This window comes from Varroa jacobsoni, unplaced genomic scaffold (assembly GCF_002532875.2).
Source record: "Varroa jacobsoni isolate VJ856 unplaced genomic scaffold, vjacob_1.0 scaffold_1063, whole genome shotgun sequence".
NCBI lineage: Eukaryota > Metazoa > Arthropoda > Arachnida > Mesostigmata > Varroidae > Varroa > Varroa jacobsoni.
Window position 1 is genome coordinate 752285 of NW_019213965.1, and position 22832 is coordinate 775116.

The 22832-nt window shown below is 42.6% G+C and overlaps 1 protein-coding gene across 7 annotated transcripts in view; it reads left to right on the plus strand.

The window, feature by feature from the left end:
• LOC111266186 (clarin-3) overlaps positions 1–22832 on the plus strand; it is a 121743-nt gene that overhangs the window by 93669 nt on the left and 5242 nt on the right. For 6 of the 7 annotated variants that reach the window (XM_022843440.2, XM_022843436.2, XM_022843444.2 and 3 more), the window contains one exon: positions 13556–13744. The exons of the other annotated variant lie outside the window; for it this stretch is intronic. In XM_022843440.2, coding sequence (XP_022699175.1) covers positions 13556–13744 — 189 coding nt within the window. The remainder of the gene's footprint in view (positions 1–13555; positions 13745–22832) is intronic. 7 annotated transcript variants of the gene reach the window in all.

The following is a 22832-nucleotide window of genomic DNA, read 5'->3' on the forward strand; positions in this document are numbered from 1 at the left end:
TGGGCAATATACGGGGTCAAGCAGATAAATTCGGGGAGAAGATTTCGACGGTCAGCATCTTGTCCTTCTGTCTGCAGCTGTTGCCTTCTCTTTTTAACCTTATCACCGAAACGACGCCAGCCTTTAGTTGTTAGATGGCCGGATTTTTTTCTTCTGAACGATGCCGAACGGAAAGTAAAAGGGCTCCCACGACTTAAGGATTTCATTATAGGTAACAAAGTTAACGCCAAAATATGGACAAAGGAAAAACGTTTTTTTAGTAATAACTCGACGTAATAACTTTACCATGTTGTTTATTTAACTGCCTATTATCCGCTGTGTTATATAGAATATAAGAAGCAAATGAATTAAACTCTGTTAACTGCTATCGGCTCATATCAAATGACCCAGCCTATTCTCTCTACGGGAAGGAGCAGACCTCGTAGCGAACAGGCAACTTTAACAACGAACCTAGCATAGAAATGTTCAAATATTACGACGCTTTGAAGCAGAATGCAGCAACTGCAGATGTAAAAAAGCTGCCCTGTCTATTCCAGCGCGGACACCCAATAAAGCGTAATTTTCGTCTACCTAAAATTATCTTCCTATACCCTTATATACCTTTATTTAGTAATACGTTGAAGATAATGCAATAGAACATATGGGGACGGAAATATTTGATGATTGAGATACACTTTCTGCTACGTGATCCGATTACGTAATAAACCTAAGGAAGCACCCTATCCTATTTTTTCCGTATACGGCATGAAAGCGATTTATCTACATATATCGATTTCGCTTTAGCAAACGAGAGCTTCTTTGAGGAGGCCTTTCATTGCTTTTAAGAAGATTATTATACTATTGAAGAGCTGGATCAGCTCTGCATAGAAAGCCGCAACACTATCATCCCTAAGCACGAACTGTTGGCAGTGTGCATTTCCCTCCTACACGAACGTAATATTCATTCGCTCAACGTCTGTTTCCTATCCAACATTAGCAATACCCCCTTGCTCAGATTATTGCAACAATATCGGCAGGTATACATACGTTAATTAGCATAGGGATTTTAAGGTAAGACACAGGCGAAGACTACACCTCTGGCCGTAGCAGTCGTATCATCAGCCCGTAAGCGGACACCGTTAGCTCACCCTTGGAGCAGTCGCAGTTACACCGAGGTCTAGTCTTCCAAAAGGCTAGTCAAAAGACTATCGCATGAGTCCTCATTGGAACAGTTCACAGAGAATTTCACATATAACCATGCTTGCACAATTTAACCTTCTCAGACTACTTACCAAGAATTGACAGCCCTAACTGACAGAGAATTCACTCAATTATATTCGTATTTGCTGGTACAGCCAGAGCTGCAGAATACTTTACAGGCATACATGACAATCGCTAAATGCATAGAACTGTGTAGCACTGTTACATATATTCCTATAGTATTCATTTTCTGTCTTCTTGAAACGCATTGAAAGCTGCTGCTCGAAAGAGTTCTTCCAGAACGTACCCGGTTCTTGCACCCAACATCCGGAAACAGGTTGGTCGTCGTCCACAAAGGCAATTACGGTGTAACAACTGACTCTTCTATCTGCTTGCCCATTAAATTTTAGACAAATCTGTAGCTGTACTGTAGGTACTTGCTTCTCATGGCAACCCGAGCCTGAAGTAGAGGTTTCTAGAAAAAAAGTTTGTTAAGTGATCATTAATCCAACCTAAAGTGCCCATGTTTTTTTTTTTTCCTCTGGTCGTGCAATTCAGTAGGCGTTTCCTGTAACAACGATAGAGGAATGAACCGCTGGTATACCCAAAACTGCTAAGTTTTTGCTTTAATCAACAATAAAGTTGTCCGTAATCACGTAACTTACACACCACAATTCGTTAACAAAGAAACTATTATCTATCAAAAAGCCATCTACGGTTTTGAATGACTGGTACATTTCCAGCGATTATGCCCGTCATATGGGCGCATTAGCATTGATTCCGGCAAAAAAGAAATGCCAAAGACCTATCAACATTATATTTAGCATTAAAGAGTTTCTTGAAAAACTCTGGCTTCACTGTATGAAGCCGAACACACAGAGAATCACTTCTAATGTCTGTTCTACTGTGTCGTCTATCGTTCTGTAAATCTATCATCGCATCGATTTTGGCTTCTGAAGTATGCCTGATTGAAGCAAAGTGGACAACTTGTTGGTAACTCCATATATGCTTTCCTGCCTAAATACGCCTGGGCACGGGGCATCTATAATGACAATGTACTTCAAGGATGTTTCGGTTCACGTCTCCTGGTTAACTGGACTTCCAAAACTGAGGAAAGGCATATATACCCTGATATATGAAGATGGTATCATCTCCGCTACGAGAAAGAGTCTGGCTTTTGTATGTTGCGTGAAGTATCGTTGAATTGTAGATGTCTGATATGAATATAGTGAGTGTGATGAGAAAATGTTACTGCCATTCAATGATCGAAGAGACTTGTATTCTCTAAATTGCTTGCGGTTAGACTACGTATTTAGACGCCATCTTCGCAAACCATGTAGTTTCCACGTCACATTGCAACATAGTCATCGTTAACGACATCTCGCTGTTTCCTTTTTATCGCCACTTTTTCAAGGCTTGATAGGACATGCTTTCCAACCAGAAGGTACTCTAATACGAGCAATATATTGGACCTCGCCTTGAATTTACATGCGGTCTTTCTTAGCCGCATAAGTAATTGAACATGACGGAATGTAAGATGTTGCGTCCTACTCTGGCATCCTGCTCGAGCGACTTACCAGTCCACATCAACCTGCAATCACTCTTTTAAGGCTTGTCCTTATGGTCAATATGTCTTTTTTTCAAGATCGTTCCAACTCGCAGATCTTGCGATTCAATGCAGCTGGACTATGGAAGAGCTGTTGGATCGTGGCATATGATGTTGTAAAAATAAGCCAACGTTGACCAACAGCGATAGAAATGTGGTTCTCCGGTTAAGCCCAAGTGTGCATATATGACCAAGCGCTAATCCCTCCAGTTCTTCTCGCGCATCTGGTGCCTGCCCTAAAAGTATTCCGGTTGTCATCGTTGAAGCCAAACAATCCGATTTTGATGGGAAGCTTTCCTTATTGGTCCTATCTCAAAGGCTACTGCTATTAGGAACGTGATGTTTGATCTAAGTGACAGTTTATCAGTTCCATGGCGTCTTTAAATACGAGTACTTCTCTCTAGCGGCTTTGGTTTGGGCCAAGTGATTTCAGTTACAAACAATGCATGGGTAAGTTACGCAACTTGGAACCGCCTCTCTCCGGGCATTGGGTTTGACGCAGTGCATTATTTTTATTTTTGCGCACGCTTAGGGAGCAATTTTAGCCTTTTAGCACCACTGATATAGCTAGAAATAATTCTCACTTGTAGACTATCTGTAGCTGCAAATCGGCTACATCGGTACGAGCGCTTGTGCAGTTTCGCATTATACCTAACTAAGCTTTCTCTTGACATAAGAAAAACATGTGCCTTTCTTCGTTTTTTCCTGACTTTTTACTGCATCGTATTATAATCATATTTTTTGTGTATTTTTATTTAATATGTATTTTTTACAAAATGCTGTATTAAATTTTGATACACACGGTATTTCGATTTCGTACACACTTGTACGTTGACATTATGCGTCTCCGTATTATAATTTAAACCTCTACATTCACCTTGTATACGAAAGTCTATTTAAAGTGTATTGTTGGCAACTTTTTCTTTAGAAAAAGGGGTAAAACTTGCAGGATGAAAAGGCTACTGAAATACCGAAATCTCGAATTAGAATTGTATTGTTTTACAACTTGAATCATATTGCCATATATACACTCATGTTTATCATCTGCAGTATAAATCTGTTTTTGGTAGGCCAAGATAAAGGGTGCTAATTTTTCTAACGGCTTGGAATTTGTCATTCCTGTTCCGCGGCCTCTTTCACTGCACTGAATAGCCTCGCAAGTACAGCAGGCACTCAACGACGCTTCGTTTATACCTTTGAGGCGGACTCTTGATTAGGTTTGTTCATTTTAGCTTTTACTGGTTCTCTAGTCTAGATTTAGATAATTGTCAATTAGAGATTGACTTTTAGCTACGGAAGATCCACGAATTGGGCAAGGCAGCCGCTAATCGCCGTTGTTAACTCTTCGAGTTTGTAAAACTATCAGAAGAATGGCGTTTCACATTCTTAACACTAACAACTTCAAGTTAATTGGTTAGTTTTGTGGTTAGTTAGGTCTGGTTAGTTTCCAATATGTTCGTTATGATTCCTTGATATTGCGTCACGAAAGGAGTCACTGTTCCTTTGCAGCTGCCCGCCCGTTCGCTCTTTTTTTTTTCATTTGTTTAGGCTAATTCCAAGTGTGTAATTATTTGAATTAGATTGTTTTCCGTAGCAAATGTGACAGACTTTGTGCGATTTCTCAATAGTTAGCTCTGTGGGTGAGAGCGTCACTTCCTTGGATATCTTGACTTTAAGCAAACCCATTAAAGGATGTCGATGTTGTTTACGTTCTGTTTAACACGCATATAATCTTTTTTTGTTATCCTTTTTCTCTCTTATGTATATCGCTATCATCAAACGAATAGAGTCTGAAGAAAGCGATTTTTCTAGCAGGGGCAGCATCGTCCTAGCCGAACGTTTTGCGCAAACGACTGCGGGGCTAGTAAATATGTTGCTAGCCGGGGTACCGGCCGCTGTGCGATATTCGTAAACACTGAAAGCTACACAACACATTGGGGATGACAGTAGAATCAGGCGTATGCGCTGTGACAGCCGGCCAAACGAAGCTATAGACCGTGGTTGATGTCATGGTGAGGCCCCCAAGGAATGGATCGTAATCGAATACCGCCGTCTTACGGCTTCATCATAGCCGCCTTTTGCGTGAATCCATCACACCTTCTCCTAAGGCTTCTATTCCTTGCAAGTCGCTGCTCCTTTGGCAGCCTCGCCACCACGTCTCCTCTGTACACACGTTCTCCTGAAGCTACCCGTCTGACGCATCAGTCCTTTCGGCCCACACACGCATCTATAACCATCCCCACTTTCTGCTGTCACGCTGAGCCCGTAGCCACTCCTACTTCGCCGATTCTGTTCCGACGACTGCTGCTACTGGCCATACTACCATCGAGCTTCTCTGTCGTTTCATCGTAGCATCGACCTAATATCATCGTTATACTTATTCGGTAGCATCAATGACATCAAAGCAGTCCACCCCGCTGCATTCACCGGCCGAATCCTGTATGCCGCATCGGGCACCGGATGCTGTACCGTTACAAGCTATCTATCTCATTCAAAGGCAGAAGTCTGGCTAGTGCGTTACAAGTATGAAATAGGGCGACATAGAGGAAGTAAAAACCAGCACGGGAGGCCAGGAGGCAATGTATTTTTTTACAGAGAATCACGCCGGCGGCGGCCTACGACGCCACCAGCACTATCTACCTGGCCATCCGACAATCTAACTACTCGAGGCAAATATGCATACAAGCGAGGCCAATACTACGTGGATAGGAAGAAGGGCCGAGAAAAAACTGCTGGAAAGGTGCAGATAGCAGCATGGGGAACCAAGGCCATGATAGTGGAATAACTGTTGTAGCAGACTGCTTTCAATTACTTAAGCTTCTCTCTTCTGTTAAATGCCGCTAGTATGCGTAATGGTGAACAGACAGAATAGAACTGACATTTTGCGGGACGGAATCATTATACCGAAAAAAAAACCTGCCACCACCAGCGTTAGTTAAATGTATCGAAGCAGTTTTGAGTTCGTATGTCCAGAGTAGCCACTGATGGCAGGAATCGCTTCAGACGGCTGGTGCCTTAAAAGAAAAAAATAGTGTCGATTATTAAAGCTACAGCTGCGATGTATCCTTAATCGGTCGATGGCCAATTTAGCATTGAACTATCTCAGAGAACGACTACAAGCGTTCTAGCGCTACTATATAGGGCGAGTATAAACATGCGTACGACTATATGGATTCGTTTAGCAACCGTACGTGACAGCTTATAAAACATTAACAAGCGAGAGGTACTATCCTGATAGGATGCCCGACAAAGGAGCCGGCAGAAAAAAATACTAGTTGGCAGGGTCGACGCCCACCCACTCTTCATGCGTTTTTTGAAATCTTGTATCGTACTTCACTAGCGTGGAACCTACCAAAACTCAGAGCAATGCAGGAGTGCCAGACTTTTTCCGCTGGCATGAAAGCCCCAGTGGTGTATTCAGCCCGCGTTATCTGAGGTAGCACCGAGTCGAGGAACAGAAGGGTCCCAATGTCTAACTGGCCTAAATAAAAATCTTTGTCCCGTCATTTGCTCCTTCTGCTGTCCTAGTTGTGTATGAAACTTTTACCATCGATGATACAGCAGAATTGCTTGCTATACCGGTAACACGTTTACCAGAGGCTTATCAAACTCAAAGTAATCGTACGTTGTGGACTGTTTAATCGAAGTACGGCACATTAAGCAGTTCTTTAGCCATAACAAGCTAATTTTTTTCCCGTTTCCTGAAGCAGACGACAAGCTACCGTGGTATATCATTGGTACGAGAATCTGACTCCGCCGCCGTCCGCTAGGTGATGTGAACGTAATGTCAGTAGTAAATGTACTATGACAACGGTCACAATAATAATAATGTCTGCCGAACACGAGTTGACTGTGATAACAGCTATGTGAAGTTCGTTGGCGCACTTTGATCAGAACGAAAGCAATCTAGAAGGCAACAAAAGGCACCAATAATACAAGGCCACGGTGGGGACAGTACGGCAGAAAACTGCAATAGAGAAATATGGAGCGAAATAATTTGAAAAAAAAATAAGGAAAGGTTATTTGAATGTTTATCGCTACTCTACCTCACAACTCTGTTATTCTCAGCTTAGTAGTACTCAGACAGAACTAGGACTAGCCATTTTTTCGTTTTATATGAATGACCCTACATGCCGTAAATGGCACAGGTGCCATTGTAGTGCCGGACACGGACGCTGTCTGAAGGCCAATTTCCTTACCGACACAGCACTGGAGGGAGAGCTTTGAAAACATTTATTGAGGCTATAAGGCGCGACGCCTTTGACACAGTAAGGAGCTATCAGGGTGTAAAGGATGTTTTACACTCTTGCTCCTGGTCGTGGGAAAAGTTTGACTAACTGCTAGAATAAACCGGCTTATGCCAGACGACGACGATGATAACGTGAAGGGTGACATCAATAGCAGCGACAGCAAAAACGATGACGACAACTATTGCGGTAAAGCCAAGGACACATTAAGGAATCGAGTTGGCGGGGGCTGGTACATTACGATGGCCAGCAGTAGCCAGACTAGCGACGATCCATGACTATCAAGTAGTCATGGGTGGACATCCGCTTACCGTGACAGGTTGCCGCGTAAACTGGCTGGTTGTGTGTTGCCAATCAAGGGACCTGGGAAACTAATTACGATTTGTTATTGCGCCGGTAGAGGCAATAGAAGCATCAGGGCTAGCAGCTTATGTGTGGCGCTGTCGGCCACAGACCGCGTGTGTGGGTAACTTGTAGATTCACCGACTGCCAGAGTCTTTTCAAATCGGCAAACGAAGGCTTCCGTAAGGATACAGCGCAGTGAAACGAACAAAAAAGAGGTATAGACGGCGCTAGGGTACTTGAAAGTGCCCTATATTACCCAGTCTTGGCCAATTTAGGTCACAGTGACTGCGAACGTTGAGAAATGCAGGGAATTCTGAGCAACACGAAATGCACTACTACCTCTTTTACACATGGCTTGTTCATGGGTCGCTGGCTGTTAGCCACGCATCAGTGGCTTCGTCTTTGCCGCAAGTGCATGTCATGGCTGATTATTTGCCTATTAGACCAAGTCAGCTCTAGCCAAGAGCTCGTGCCTGTATCGTAACTAGATTTTTGGCATAGTCGAAAATTTGTTTTTAGCAATATCACCCACTGCCTCTCCCGTCCGACAGTACCTATGAGTCTTCCACCTGCCCCTTTAGCTAAGTATGTCCTGTCTTTTAAACCCCCTTATTACGTTTTTTTCGAACGCAATCTCTGCAAAATATTTTAGGTAGCCATACCAGCGGAGCTCTAAGGATGGTGTTATGCGGTCGGTCGGCCAGTGTGTCTGGTTACCTAAGATGCGTCGACAATGTTGTTTCTAATGAGCTTTCATCTTTTGCACTTCTTATTAAACAGGAAATGGCCTTTTACTCTCCTACATTTCGTTGTAGACCAAAGTTACACACATAGAACCAGAGTAGAGCTGCATCGTTTGTCGTTCGTTATAAATTGAGCAAAAAAGGCTGGGACTCCGGGGGCTGAAAAGGCTGACCCCGGTGGATCACCGAGAAGGAAATGCGAAAAAAAAAAAACTCGCATTAGTTTAAGTCGGTCATCCACAAAAATAGACCTTCGTATGTATACGTTTGGTGCATATTGGCGCATATTTGTCAAACTGCAGATCGCCGTTACGATCAGCTGTTCTCAGCCCCCTCATAACAATTCGTTTATATCTACTACTTATAGGGACTTGCCCTTGGTGCCATCACCATGCTCCTAATACACGCTTCCTATACTGCAAACATTCTTGTGCTCCGGATCCGCATCGGCTCTGCTCCGGGTTTTCTGTCTGCGGTCATTGCAAAACAAGCGGTTGGTGCTCGAAGAAAACTCTGCCGCTCAGACACATCCAGTGGCATACAACCAATGGATGCGCATACGCTCGGACGAGACGCAAATCGGCGCCGTTATAATAATCGTACAATCACTACAGAAACCACTACGATGAGGTCTATGACTGTCTGTAGCGAAGGCAACATAAAGAAATAACCTGTTCATGCAGAAAGACTCACTGCGAGTATCGTGTAGGAGGCGCTCAGCCGCGTCTATCTAAATGAGAAGCACGGGCATACGAAGTTACGAAGCCTGATTATATGAAGGGGGAAAAATTGGCGTATTCGGGAAGCTCTCCTGTTGTAGGGGCTTAGGTCTAACTCGATATAGCAAGTTTGGGAAGGTACCTAGCCAAAGAGCGCAGCAAGAAAGGGTAAGAGTGTCGATGTGGAGGTTGAGAAAGGAAGAATCCCTCGAAGTTACAAAGGGCGAAGGTAGACAAGGAGCAAACGAAAACATTTCGTCAAGTGGCGGATGATGCGCAGCAGTCCCTTCCGGTTCCGTTAATTAAAAAACAGAATTAAAAAAGCCGAATAAATATAAACCATGCCGATCAGTTTATTCAAGATTAAAATTAGGGCTGGTAATAGGAAAAGATAGCATAAGAAAAAATGGTTCCATTTTAATTGAAAGTTGTTTAATTGAACGTTAATAATGAAAACTTTGAAATTTGGCTCAATCAACGATCATAGATAATATAATAATACGCAACGTTCTAGTTATAACGTAACACTTACGAATATATTTATAAGTATAAAAACAGCTAACTTCACCTCATCCATCACGAGTGAAGTAAGATGAGCGGATTTTCTTCATGTTGGTCAACCATGGACACGTCGCAGAACAATTCGCCATTACGATGCGTTTGGTGATGCCACTCAATCTGTGATAGGACATAGAGTTTTGCATCATTGTGATCTGCGCTGCCGATTGGCGTCCTTTCAGTCCAATTCTCTTCCTTGCTGAAGCCGAAATCTGCCAAGTTTGAATAGATATTCTCGTAACAGGCTTTTGAAGCTTATTTAAAACGGATAAGAAGCAGGAAGAAACCACTGTGATGAAACACAGCGATTGTAGCTGCAGATACACCGTTTGGTCGTCACAAATTGTTTATAACGTGGTCAGCAGCATTAGAACGTGTTCGTTTGATCGGTAGTAAGAAGTAATGTGCATAACTAAAAAAAAAAAAGTAATTAAAATAACTCGTCAAATAGCGCCACAAGAAAAATCTATAGTGAACATACCAGAAAATTAGGCAGCGACTAATTTTTTTTTTTTTATATAGGGAAATTTCAAATTGAACAGCGTAAACCGGAATGGCAAAATCATTTTTCGTTATTAATGAATTACATATATATACCATATTGAACAAGTCATATGTGGGACTCAAAGTCAGCACATTATAAGAAGGCTAATTTCCGGTACGATGCGACCTTCCCGAGCAGACAGTAATTATCAACCTATTATCAGCGTGCATCTGTTGCGTGAAAACCGTAAAATATACAGGCGTTTATATTATTAGCTAACATTGCTATTTCATTGTTTAATATCCAGGAGCATATTAGTACACCGCACGCCTCATAGTCATGATAGGCCAGCCAGGAGTAATGAGATTGTTGCCACTGTCGAAGCTGGCTAAAATGGCCGTAAGCGTATACTGTTGCATCGCCCGATAACATCGATATGTGGGCTCAAAGACGGATCTAGTGACTTAATAAGGGCCTTTCTGATCATATGACTGCTTAACTTGATTAGAAGAGTCAGCACGCCGACTCTACCAGTGCACAGCTCATCAATCTGGGCCGAATTCTAGCGCGAACGATGCTGAGGCGGCCAAGCATGCGTAACCAAGCCAGGCTGGGTCGAACCAACTCAATGAGGTTCTGGAAGGGTCGTATAGAAAAGGGGCGACTATACGTAGAAAAATAGACCGCCTAAATCTCCTGTCCATCTGCACCGAGAAGCCCTAGCTCTCTCCATGGAACCTCCTGAGGGATTTTTTGGCCACAGCTGTGGTTACTTTTTATGATTAGCGCAGTGAGCGATGGTTTGCTTATTCTACCCACTGTGTATCCGCTGAAGTTAAAACGATAGACGCAATCTCTTCTGTTAGCAAACGTAATCTCATCTGATTCTCTCTATGCTTTACGAGGGATCCTCTATCAACACCCGAGACAGAGAGAATAGGCTGTGCACTTATAGAAAAATATGATACCGATCTAGTTCACTGTCAGAGACCACGAAATTGTTATGAGATATATAGCCGTGTTAGCGCGTCGAACTAAATATGAGCTATAATAGCTAACTGGTTCGATTCGAGTGAACTATAAGTTAGGCTAAAGTTTGCTTTGCTCGCGTCCTTTGGCCTCCGCCTTTACGCGAGACTACGCTTGAGGCGCTAATCAATGCTACATAAATGAAATATCACGAAGAATTATACAGAAGTCGGCAATATGGGCAGCCATATAGATCTAGGTGGCCATGGCGTCAGATAGCGCACGTATAACTAGCTCTTGGCATAAGCCGCAGCGTTGCGTACATTTTTCGGCTTACGTTGTGTACTGCTTGTTGTCACCGATACTACGTTGACTTATATATGTGCTGATACTACCGAACGATACGACACTACTTTATTAACACGAGGAACGGACGCTGGTGACCACCAGGGGTTTGTGCGATCTATCAAAGTAAAGTTATTTTATATAATAATTTATTTAGCACTCGTTCTTGCAACATATAATAGACCTTTTTATAGAAATGCGTGAACACATTTTACGGTACCACCGAAAAACTTAAAAGATTATCTGATAAGAACCTGAGTGTCTCAAAAACAATGAACGAGCTGTTCGTGTATGCTATAGTTTTTGTCTTAATCGCAATGCTAAACATAACGGGAGTGTTATCGTGCATAAGTTCGACTATTAGTCAAACAAACACATCTGTACTACTTGTGTATGCTCCCATTATCGCATTGAAGTGAGGTACAATCAACTGAAGCAACCACTTTGTTAAAACTAAATTGTCTGACCTCCTGTGGTCTAATTTTAAAGGACAGTTGAAAGCTTTTTTTAAACTCGAACTCTAGATTTAACGAATCTGGACTTGTGATAGTTTATTTAATGTCGCATAGGCCATGTTGTTATACCAACTCATGCCACGCTACATGTTTGGCTCCCGACAGGTTTTTAGCACCTAGGAACTACCGATACAATTTATCCTTTTGTGAAATCTTATCTGGCGCAGGAGCGGATACAATGGAACGACGGTTATTGTTACCGCCATCACTTCAATGAACTGTAATCCGCAGCCTCTATATTAGGTAGATACACAAATCGTATAGGTTGCGTTGTATGACGCAAAAACGACGGCCACCGGCTGACTCTGTTCCCTGCGGCGGGGGAAACCCGCCGGCTTAAGCTTTTCCGACCTGCTCGGCTGGATGAAGCGTCGAATATGAAGTGCAACGATCTCATATCATCTGACAAGTGCAATATATCGACTAAAGCTATGGATAATGATGGACAAGTCTGTACCCAAGTAAGTTCATGTCAGTACACGGTTGTAAAAACGCGCTGTTTGATTAGGGGCCAAAATAACACTGAAATAACATAAGATGTATTACAAATAATTGCTGTTATTGTTGCAATCGCGGTTACAAGATTATTGACAAACAGGTTTTCGTCGACGGTACGAGCAAAGATTTCCAAAACCTTGATAATTTCATAGCAAAAGCATGGCTTTTTTTTTTTCAAAAATAAGACAGACTCAGACACTCCTTGTAAAAATATGCAAAACAGATTACTACTTCTGCCTCTTCGAGCTCTCAGCGAATTGATTCACTCTGTCTAAAGATAAATTACTAATACAATCCTAAGAAAATCCAGAACGATCCACTCCGCTTCCACAAGATTGATGCTAATCTTCTACGGTTAATGGCTGGCTGATTTTATCAGCTCGAAGGTTATTGGCTGAGAAGGAAAAATGAAGTCGTTTCTATAGAATGGCAATGGCTGCCGATAATTGCATATAACACACGTATATATATATAGCACAGCTGCCTATGGTCGTTCATGGATGCGGTGCAGAGTAAGGGACATAATATGTCATTCGGGTCAGATTCGACTGCCAAACCTATAAACGCCTACCCTCACGGTACGCAGGCACGAACTCCTTGAGTTAGCGAACAGGACCGACTGACAATCATTGCCGGCATCCTGTGTATGACCTGCTAAGGCCACATTAAAGGTTACAATCACCTTTGACATCTCGAATAGAAGCATCGCAGAAATGATTGCTTTGTAAGCGCTACAGTGATAAGCAGATAAAATCTATTATATATAGGGGGCAGTGGACGGACACCAATAACCGTTTAGCAGCTAAATGGCTGCGAATGATCATCGCCTATCGTTGTACCCTGCAGGCCAATCCAGCTAAGAACTTAGCAAGTGTCTGAAATTTTAAAACAAACATGAAGTACATTGCTGTTCTTCAGAACATTATCGTTGCTTCGAAAACGAGCGAATACAGGCCATTTCACTGCTCCATCGCAGCGGTGCTTCAGCGAACTATCAGGCCTTAGCATGTGCCTTCTCCGGGGTATTGTTGTATATTGAAAATGTTTGGGTAGGTGATGCTGCCACTGGGTACCTTATCTTCTCTGTATACGTATTTGAATTATCAATCCTGATTTGAATACCGTCATTTAGTATTGTAGCTTATTAATAGCATGTGTTAGATGTTTGGCATGATATTTTGATTGGCGTTGCCAATACTGGAGAATCGGCCAAAAAACAGTTTTCGACTTCTTTGCAAGGCGCTGGCTGCACTTGAAAAGACCTACAAAGAGGCGCTGTGGGGCGACAAGGGTGTATTTGATTATATCGTGTTTACTAATTCAACCTCACCCTCATTTGGTTTTCAGTGAAGGAAGTTTTCCGAGCTGACCCCGAGTTGATGCACTATCCTTTGTATATCTGCACAGTGGTCGGTATAGCGTTCGCTCTTTTCTTCACAATTATCGGCTCGGTCCTTTCCGTTGTCAATTCGGTGATGACACCTGTCGAAAAAATCAATGGCGCTGTTGGACTATACACTTGGAACGGCCTATCAGGTAAATAAACAACGAATGGTAGATATTGATTCCTATATACAATTTCAGTGAAATTTACAACCCCAGTAGTAGATCGTAGGTAATCCTTTTTTATTACACACGATTGTATCAATGTGGAAGTTTGCCTGGGTACCGAAATGGTGATAATCAACATTGTCTGCCTATATCAAACGTCTTTGTCTCAAACCGAATTGTATTTGTCCGTCCATTTTTCATGCAGAGCGCCAACCTGTACTGCTAAGCCTTACAGTCGTCGGTGCTTTGGGCGTTTATTCGTACCATTCAATTTTGTCACTTTCTTATTCAGCTAATTATTCAAATATACGGTAACTATAAGCTATTCTAGTTTTTGTCGTTTGTACCCTTGACCACACTGAGCCCTTTATACCCATGTGGGCATATTAGCCGTTGTTGGTATACGAGTGCATAAAATATACAATGAAGTTCCTATGAATGGTGCTCAAATCACTCGGGCAAGTGAAAATAGCCCCTCGCGTCAATATTTCTATTGATAATACTGGTTAAAAAAGAAAATTACATCCGAACCCAATATAGATAATTCCGATACGAATCACTACATACATTTCTGGAAACGCAACTATAATAATATGCAAACATTACTAAATATATGTATACTCGAAAAACAAAATATAGGTAGTTTGTGTTTGGGTATTTTCACGATAATGTTTTCCTGTATTAGTATAATAAATAGAAGATGCCAGATAAAGGCAGCTTTATCCATAAAGCTCTGACTATCTAAGATTAACATTGTTGAAAGCTTCCAATTAGTTCAAAAACAATGAATAGACACCTGAACACGCATAGACATTGCTTCAAAAGTATAATCGGGTACGCTAATGTTAATGTCCTACCTACAAATCTAGGCACGCACGCCAGTCGAATATTTCCAAAATCCACTCGCCTTAAGTGTCATTACGTTTGTAGCTTACGGAGCCTAAAAAACCTTAACTTGAGTTTCTGTCTTCTTGGGTTGACGAATCAGACTGTCCATAAGGATGAATCATGTAGAGATTTCTAATGAATCAGTTTTTCCAACGACGCGTTTCATCTAACACTTTCTGTATTCTAGGCACTCTAAGCAAATGGGCAAATTTTGTTAGGTGAAGCTCATGCGTGCAAAATAGAAAAAGGGACATTTACGAGCAGCGTCTTCGCAGATATCAGGCGAAGTGACAAGCATCTGTTAGTATGAGGTCGGAGGAAAGCTTTCTTCGCTTTTATGCGAAATCTCGAATAAGGCATCCGCCAGTACTGCCTGCAGACTTACTGGTATTGGATAGAAGCTGTTCGCAGGATGAATCAGAATCCTTTAGCTACGCTCCATACTGAAACGAAACCTTACCATCTGCCTTTTCTTCAATTCAACTAAACCTGATTCAGACACACAAAAGGCCCAAAGCCGCATTAGCTTAAAAATGCTGAGATCGATGGAGAATTAAGTGATTTCGTTTTGTAGCTGTGGATTTAAGTTAGCGGTCTTTTTTTAATCAGGCCAACGGGGTATCGTTAGTAGTACAACATGCCTAGCGGTTGTTCAGTGGAGGAATTCAAAATAACAGTATTGCGAGTCTTTATCCGCTGGATGCAATCGGGTGCCGATAATTCCGGGTTTGAATCCCATGCTACCGCCAGGTAACGTGTTCGACAAAGTCAAAGAGGGTTTATCGTCTCAGTAGGAAATAGGAGAGCTCTATCTGTAGATTTAGTATGGTTTGCATGTTCTTATCCTAGTGCCTCTTATTTAAGGCTAATCAGGGGCTCCCGAGTGTTTTCAATCGGCGTGAGCTGAATCGAAAGCAGGCCGAATGGATTCATGTGCAACTTACTGCCTGGGCCTGATGCTGGCAGCAGAGAATGACCTAGCGTAATGGGAGATTCACCGGAAGGTCACTGCCTTACATGCGCTATGCCACGACCGCTGACCTTTTCACCTACTGAAAGTGCCTTCAATCGGTCGTGTTTTTTCGGTGGCCGTTTGAGACTCTACTTGCGATGTTTGAACGCTTGCGACTTTCAGTCACAGTATGATCTATGTAAACTCATCAAACTGTAAAGCAGATGTAAAAATCGATAGGTGTTTGCACTGCACCTCACAGCCTTTTTTCTAACCGCTTTCTCATTCATCCCCTAACCTCACAAAGCCTCAAGCCCGGAAGAACTTAATTCTCTCAATAGGTCTCACACTGCTCTCGGAAAAATAGAAAGCGCTTTCGATTGGTATTATATCTTACTTGTGGAAAGTAGAAAGGCGCTTTATGTAGAAAAGCCGAGCGGCGCCAAGGGGCTGATTCGTACGAGGTAGCATTGGTGGCATGACGCACCCTTTTCTTACTGGATCATCGTGTATATCGACTGTTTGTTCACGCGGTAGTGGGTGCAAACGAAGCAGAGATGTCGCAATCAGATTCTTACCGCCGACGGTTCTTTTTGTTGTCTGCTTCATAGGCGGCGAGAATTCGTTGCCGAGCAACCACACCATGATTTAACACTTCTCTTAGCCAGCTATTCGCCTTAATAATGGCTACATTTCACTAGGCGCATCGTTTGTAATAGTTAATAGTCATAATGAAATGATGGGAAGATAGCTATCATATCAGCGAGATACGGCGATTGGATATCCCATCATAAAGTAGAAATTGGTACACTGGTCAGTGTTTGGTGGTCCTGCGTAGAATACTGCCTGTTTCGTGTCAAAGTTCTAATCATTGTGTCAGGCTAGTGAGGCCATCCTTGCAGAAGGTTTCTAGGCTGAATACACGCAGATTTGCGTTACCCATCACACACTATTGCCGGGCTCGTCCCTCTTTCGCTGCAGGCGGGAGCGACACCTATGCTTCTATTGATTCGGCACAGAAAACAAACTATACGACCGATTGTAGCTACGAAGCATTATTTCGTCAGTGCTAGCAGATTCAAGATTATAGATTCATTATCTACTGGAGCTATAATGCAATAGACGTACTTAGTAAAAGTATGAGGTACGTTAGTAGTTTACACAAGGAACCATAACCAATCAGGAGACAGCGTTTCGTGACTCTGAGAAACGCGTGACTAATATTCTGACGTTTTTCTCATATCCGTTACTTATGGAGGTTCACTTACGGTTGCCAGCCTCAGCAACCAAGCATGTCTGTATTGTATAAGGACACTGTAAAGCGAAAGCAAGTTATTACACAAATTTATTAATCTTCATCCTCCCATGAGGGATATCGGTATCTTGTTAGGTGTCGATGAAAAGCGTGGCAAACAAAAAAATTTGGCCCTCCATGCGCTACGCAACAACGTAAGCTTTCGTTTTAATCGCATACGAATTACTCTATCGTAATCATCGATATCCTGTTCATAACCATCTCTATTCAACGTAGCTGTCGCTTGAAGTCTAATATTATGCGCGAACATCCAGTAAATAGACAAGGGTTGAAGAAGACTTGAAGACAATGCCTGTACCAATAGCAGCAGCGCCAATCAGTATGTCCCACAATTTATGCAGCCCTGCCAACAAAACAGTCCTCCACAAAGCATCTAGCGCACATTGTGCGTCACCCACGATCTGCAACAGTGTTCGCTAACGAAACTATCATCGGTTCGCTGTCCCGCACGCTTGTTGTTTCCGTTACCTCAATGGCAACAGATTAAGCAAGCAAGCAAGAAAGAAGGATGTCGTAACTCAAGTCAAGTTGTTGTCTCCCGGTGCAGCTACGGCTGTATCTTCAGGAAGCGCCGGGTTGAAGGACTGTTGGGCGTGAGAGATTGTTCTTGTGCGCTTGAAGACCAATGATAATTTCTGTTCATCATACTTCACACTCGCTTGTAAACAATATGGCAACCTTATTACTCGAAACGTCATTATTACATCTCGCATTCCCTTTCCGTCACTAACAGCAGCAGTTATGCCATGTAGGTCATATGTACTGACTGACTGATAGATAAATACACGATGGACAAACACGTTGTTCACAATCATTGTTATAAAATATATTTCTAGAAGTGTTAGCTACAGGCGTATCTAAGAAAACCGGGTGCGATACGAAGCTGCGTATGCCACAACGTTATTACCATAAGTGACTGAGTGGACTTTGTCTTGTCTTCGTAAGAAACGTATTGATGCAATTTCTGATGATAAGAGTTGCCTGAGCATATTATCGAAGATCCTACAACGATGGCATTACAGAGCAATGGAACAATTGCACTAAGTAACTGCATTCAGCTCCCGTCGCATTTGATCTAGTAACGGTGACTTACTGGTAACGACGGGAATTTGATATACACGAAGTTCTTATGTAGCCTTTTTCCATCGTGTTATATTGAAAACACGAGGCAAAACGGCTATAGTGCTCGTAGGAAAATCACCTCGACGGCTTGAAAAGCATTGAATCTTTCCTACACCAGATACTTCTTCGAGGTTTTAGAGTATAGAGGAAATCGGTACGACAGTGAAACTACAAGTACACATACTATGCACGTAGGCCAAGCAGTCTCGTTTCACGCCGAACACAGTTGAATGATCGTGCCCGTTACTACCGCTACCCTTCGAAGGGCTCTACAAGATATTCAGCATATAATTAATTATCTGTAGCTCAAGAAAGGATTGCCCTTATACAGTGATGATAAGGCATGCCGTTTCCTTTCATGTTGAGAGACATAAATGCATATTCGTAACCATCTAGCACTTTGAGAGTCAGTTAATGCAGACCAATGGCTGTTGTCCGCAGTACAATGGTAACATTGAAAGTACGCTAGCCCATTATTTTCGAGGTTCGAGGAAAAAATACGACGCATGCGCTTTTCCGCATGCATAATAAAAACCAGCAGCAGAAGCAGTCAGGGGCCAGAAAGAGATCGTTGTAAAGAGGAGGATCCCAATTTGGAGAGGTTTGTTGGATGAATTGTTAAGTAAAAAGCCACCAGAGTTCGTTCAATAATCTTGGTCCTTGGCTCTTCGCTCTACCTACTTATCTATCAAACCAGCTCCTTACGTTGTTTCGGACTCTGCGGTTTACCTGCAGCCGACCCCTGTTTCTTCCAAAGAGATCCGGATTATGTCGTGGTAACGGTGGGGAGCCTTCAATTTCCTTTATACTTGTTCTAGCTAGGCCCTCGCATAATTGCTATTTCCGCTCGTAGGTGGCAGGTCAGTCGTAGACCTACTATTGAACGAAAAACGTGCGCAAGTGGCTTCTTAATCTATCGGGGCTGACGTGCCGAACGGTTGCTTGCCTTGTTGATTCCCTCAACGTTGACGATCACGTCAAAGATAAATTTAGTTAAAAGAAAATACGTTACGTCGATTTTAGGGACAAATGTTAGATAACTAACAAACGTGAAACGATGTCCTTGACCTTCAGGCATTGAAATAGGACGTATTTATAAAACTTCCGCATTGAGATATTATTAAGAAGTCCGGACACAACCAATCGCAAAGAGAATTTTGATTAAATTCGTATTTTCGGTTCGTGCGTATCTCGTGATTTCACGCAAACGTAGCGCATAAACGTGATCAGATTGAACGAGACTAGTGGTACCTTTTGATTTGTCACAAGGGCATCTGTTGACAGTTCAATGTGATGGTTTCTAAGGTAAGCTTTGAACCAGCTCATTAAACGTGTATCCAAAAACGATAGTTTCGCCATTAATCGATTTAACCGAAAAATCAAGCAAAATGCATCGACCAACCGTTGTTGTCATGGAAGAAATCGCTGCCCAATTTTTCTATAACTCCCCATTATTTTCCGTATATTAACAAGCCAAATTGGCAGTTAGTACTGCGAGCGAACATTAAAGGCATAACCCATAGAAGATTCTCAAAAATGCGTAACTGAAGTAATGAGAAATATCCAACACTGGGTACGTCCACAAGACACAAAAAGGCAAATGGTAATTGATCGGTAATACGCTACAGTCCGCTGGCTTGGATTATGAGCGTCAATAATGTATCTAATCAACAGTACCTAATCAAATCGCAGTGGTACCTATTTTTCTGGCTTCTGATTAGTATTAAAAGAGAACTGCACAACACGCCAAGCGGCTTGGGTTCGGAAATTCGTACATATGATGGATTATGTTGGTATGTGAAACTTTTACGGCATAGGACATAGTTGTAATAAAAAGTTTTGGCAGGGGAGCGCATTTAATTGACATTCAAATTTCAAGATCGGCATATACCTAGCTCAATGAAAGGCTTGAGTTGGTATAAGGAATGGAAATTAAAACAGCAATTTCTGAACTTTTGGCCAGTAGCAATGGAATGGACACCCGGCTTCGTTAAGGTCCTAACTCGATGTTGAAGAGCGTGTGGCAAAACTCGATCGACATGAGCATAATGTTATCCATAGGTGTTCGGCTTACAGTTCTTGTTCACGAATGTCTAGGTTTTCGAACTCGAACTTTTTATTTACAGTCTGGATGTGGGTCATAAAAAAAAATGTTTATAGGTTCAGCATGTTTAAATATTGCACAGGTATGTGTTATATTTGGGGAGTTCGTCGTTGTGAACGGCTAAATCTTCGAAATAACTATAAGAGATGATCAAGCCTCTATCAATTTAACGTTGTACTCGTACCCCTTGGCATCTTTCGACCGATGAGGCATGCGCATCCCCTCTAATTGAAATATTTTGTTAAGCAATTGGGTAGATGAAAAATGTATGCGCGTCGTGAAATATTTAACCTGCAATTTTGCATTATACGTTAAATACATCAGCAGCAGTCAATGGCAATTGTGATATCCTGTGTCAAGCATAGCGAAACGAATGGTGCTAAAATATGGACAAGTCGCGAACCCTTGAATACCTCCTCTTGTTTCCTCACAACAACAACGAGTACCACTCAGCTGTGTGACAATGACAGCAAACACTTTGGAGGATCGTTGAAGCAATGATGTTGACGCGGCAATCGGGTAAGATACGTACCAGAGTGGCGGAAAACCTGGTGACGTGGCTTTATATCTCAGTCACTATTGCTTTCGCAGACGCGACTGCTGCTGCTGATGGTGTGATTCTGTGGCACAACTGTCAGGTGGCTATTTGAACGCCTACCGCCGATAATTAGTTGGTCAACTAGTGCTGCCGCTGCTGTCGTCGGCACAGGAGCACAAACCCTGGGCCGTATAAATATCGTTAAAAATCGTGTGGAGGCACTCTGAGCTCGACTGTAAAAACCTGCCAGTATGAGTGTAAAACATGCTGAACGGGTAATGAGCAAGGGGCTGGGCCCTGCTCCGTTCGATTCTGCGCTTCTCTTCTGCTGGCGCTGATTAAAGCTGGTGCCAGCCAAGAAAGAGGAATGAAGGAGCAGTGGCAGAAGCTAGGGGTAAAATAGGACGAAGAGGAAATTGTTTGAGCTAGATAGGGACTACAAGGTCGGCCCTGCTCCAACCTAGCCAGCACGTCACGACGCGTTACGAATTACTGTCGTATTAGCTGTAATTCCTCTCCTTCCAACCGAATTCTCACCAAACTTTTCCACATTTTCCATGATAGATTCACCTCTCAGTCTGACAGGAATTCTGGCCATATCAAACAGTCGAAGTCAGAAATCGAAGTCAGCGCCCGCCAGCATCAGGGACTTCATTACTGTACTCGCTTCCTATAAAGGTCCTAGAACGTTCACTCGCGCCCGTTCAACGATAACCCTGGCAACGGCCGGGCGAGGTGGTGGGAATCGAAACATCGGTGCAGATGTCGTTGGCACCATCGTAACTTAGTTCCTGTCGTAACAACTCCGAAAAATTTGTTGTTCCACCTTTGTTTCAAAAGCGAAAGGGAAGCAATGAATGACAGACAAACCGACAAATGCTGGTCGCTGGCGATTTGAGGCCAATCTTGGCAATTACCGGCAGTAGCGCTATTAGACGACGATTTTTTAAGAATATGGATAAATCAGTAAGTGTGGATTCGAAGCAATGTGAATTTCCCTTACGTTGTTATAACAGCATACGCACACATCTTGCAACTTACTTAGAACCTGCGGATATTTTGTGTTAAATAAAAACTTAAACAATGGTTGTTGTGTCCTGGCAGCCGTTGAATAAATCTGTGGTCGCTGATAATTGTACTGGGGAACATCAATCTGAAGTCTTTGTAATATCGTACGAAAAATTAAGGCGATGTATAAAAAAAAGTCCGCACTATTTCTGTATTGTCGCAATGGCCCGGTGCTCTTCAGTATTCTTGCAGGCCCTGGTTCCCTGGTTGTTGCTGTTGTTATTGTTGTTGTTAGCTTTGCCGTACCCCTAATGGCGTACGCGTGTGCGTGTGTACGTGTGCACTTGTTACGCACCTTCCTTAAACCCCTTTGCAGAGTTGAGCGAAAATGAAACAAAAAGAAAATCGACTGTCTCTTTCTCCATCTGTTCTAGCCCCTGGCACAAGCAGCTTGTGCCTAGTCGTCGCTCTGATACTTTTACTGCTGAAGCAAATGTCAGTTCTCAATGAACTAGCAATATGAGGATTGAATGTCTTGGGCCAGTACGTTTTACCTCAACATGTTGCCTTTTTAAATGGCTTACGTACGCATACTGATAGCTTGGCATTAGTTCAATCTTTACTTTAGCTCACCCGGTCTTACCTGTTATATTATCTCTCCCTATCTAACTCCTCCGTCGCATTGCCATTCCGTGTAACAAGCCCAAAAGGTTATATCAATCTTACGTCACAGCGGCACGCTAAGGTGGGCTGAAGGTCTTTGCATGGGTCTATCTCATCGTCGATCCTCGTCGCTTTCTATTACAAGAAACTGTCTATACGCTTCTGGTAGATAGCCCCCTTTAAAGCGTTCGCTTAACACTTTATCCAGATATTTCACTCCTGTACTCATTACTTTTGGCGAGCTGATTTATCCAACAGGGGTCACCCAATTAGAGTTGAACACAAAATGAAGTAGAAGCTCGATATTCTCCTCTAAGCATATTTGCTTGACCCTCCTGATATATCGTGCATGGTTTATATTCGTTCAGCCGGAAAATGCCAAAGAATTTTAACGCATGGACTATTGCGTAGTACCCTGTACAATTAAGCAGGTTCAATTTTTTCGTTCTATAATCGTTACGATAAAATTAATAGTTTAATAAA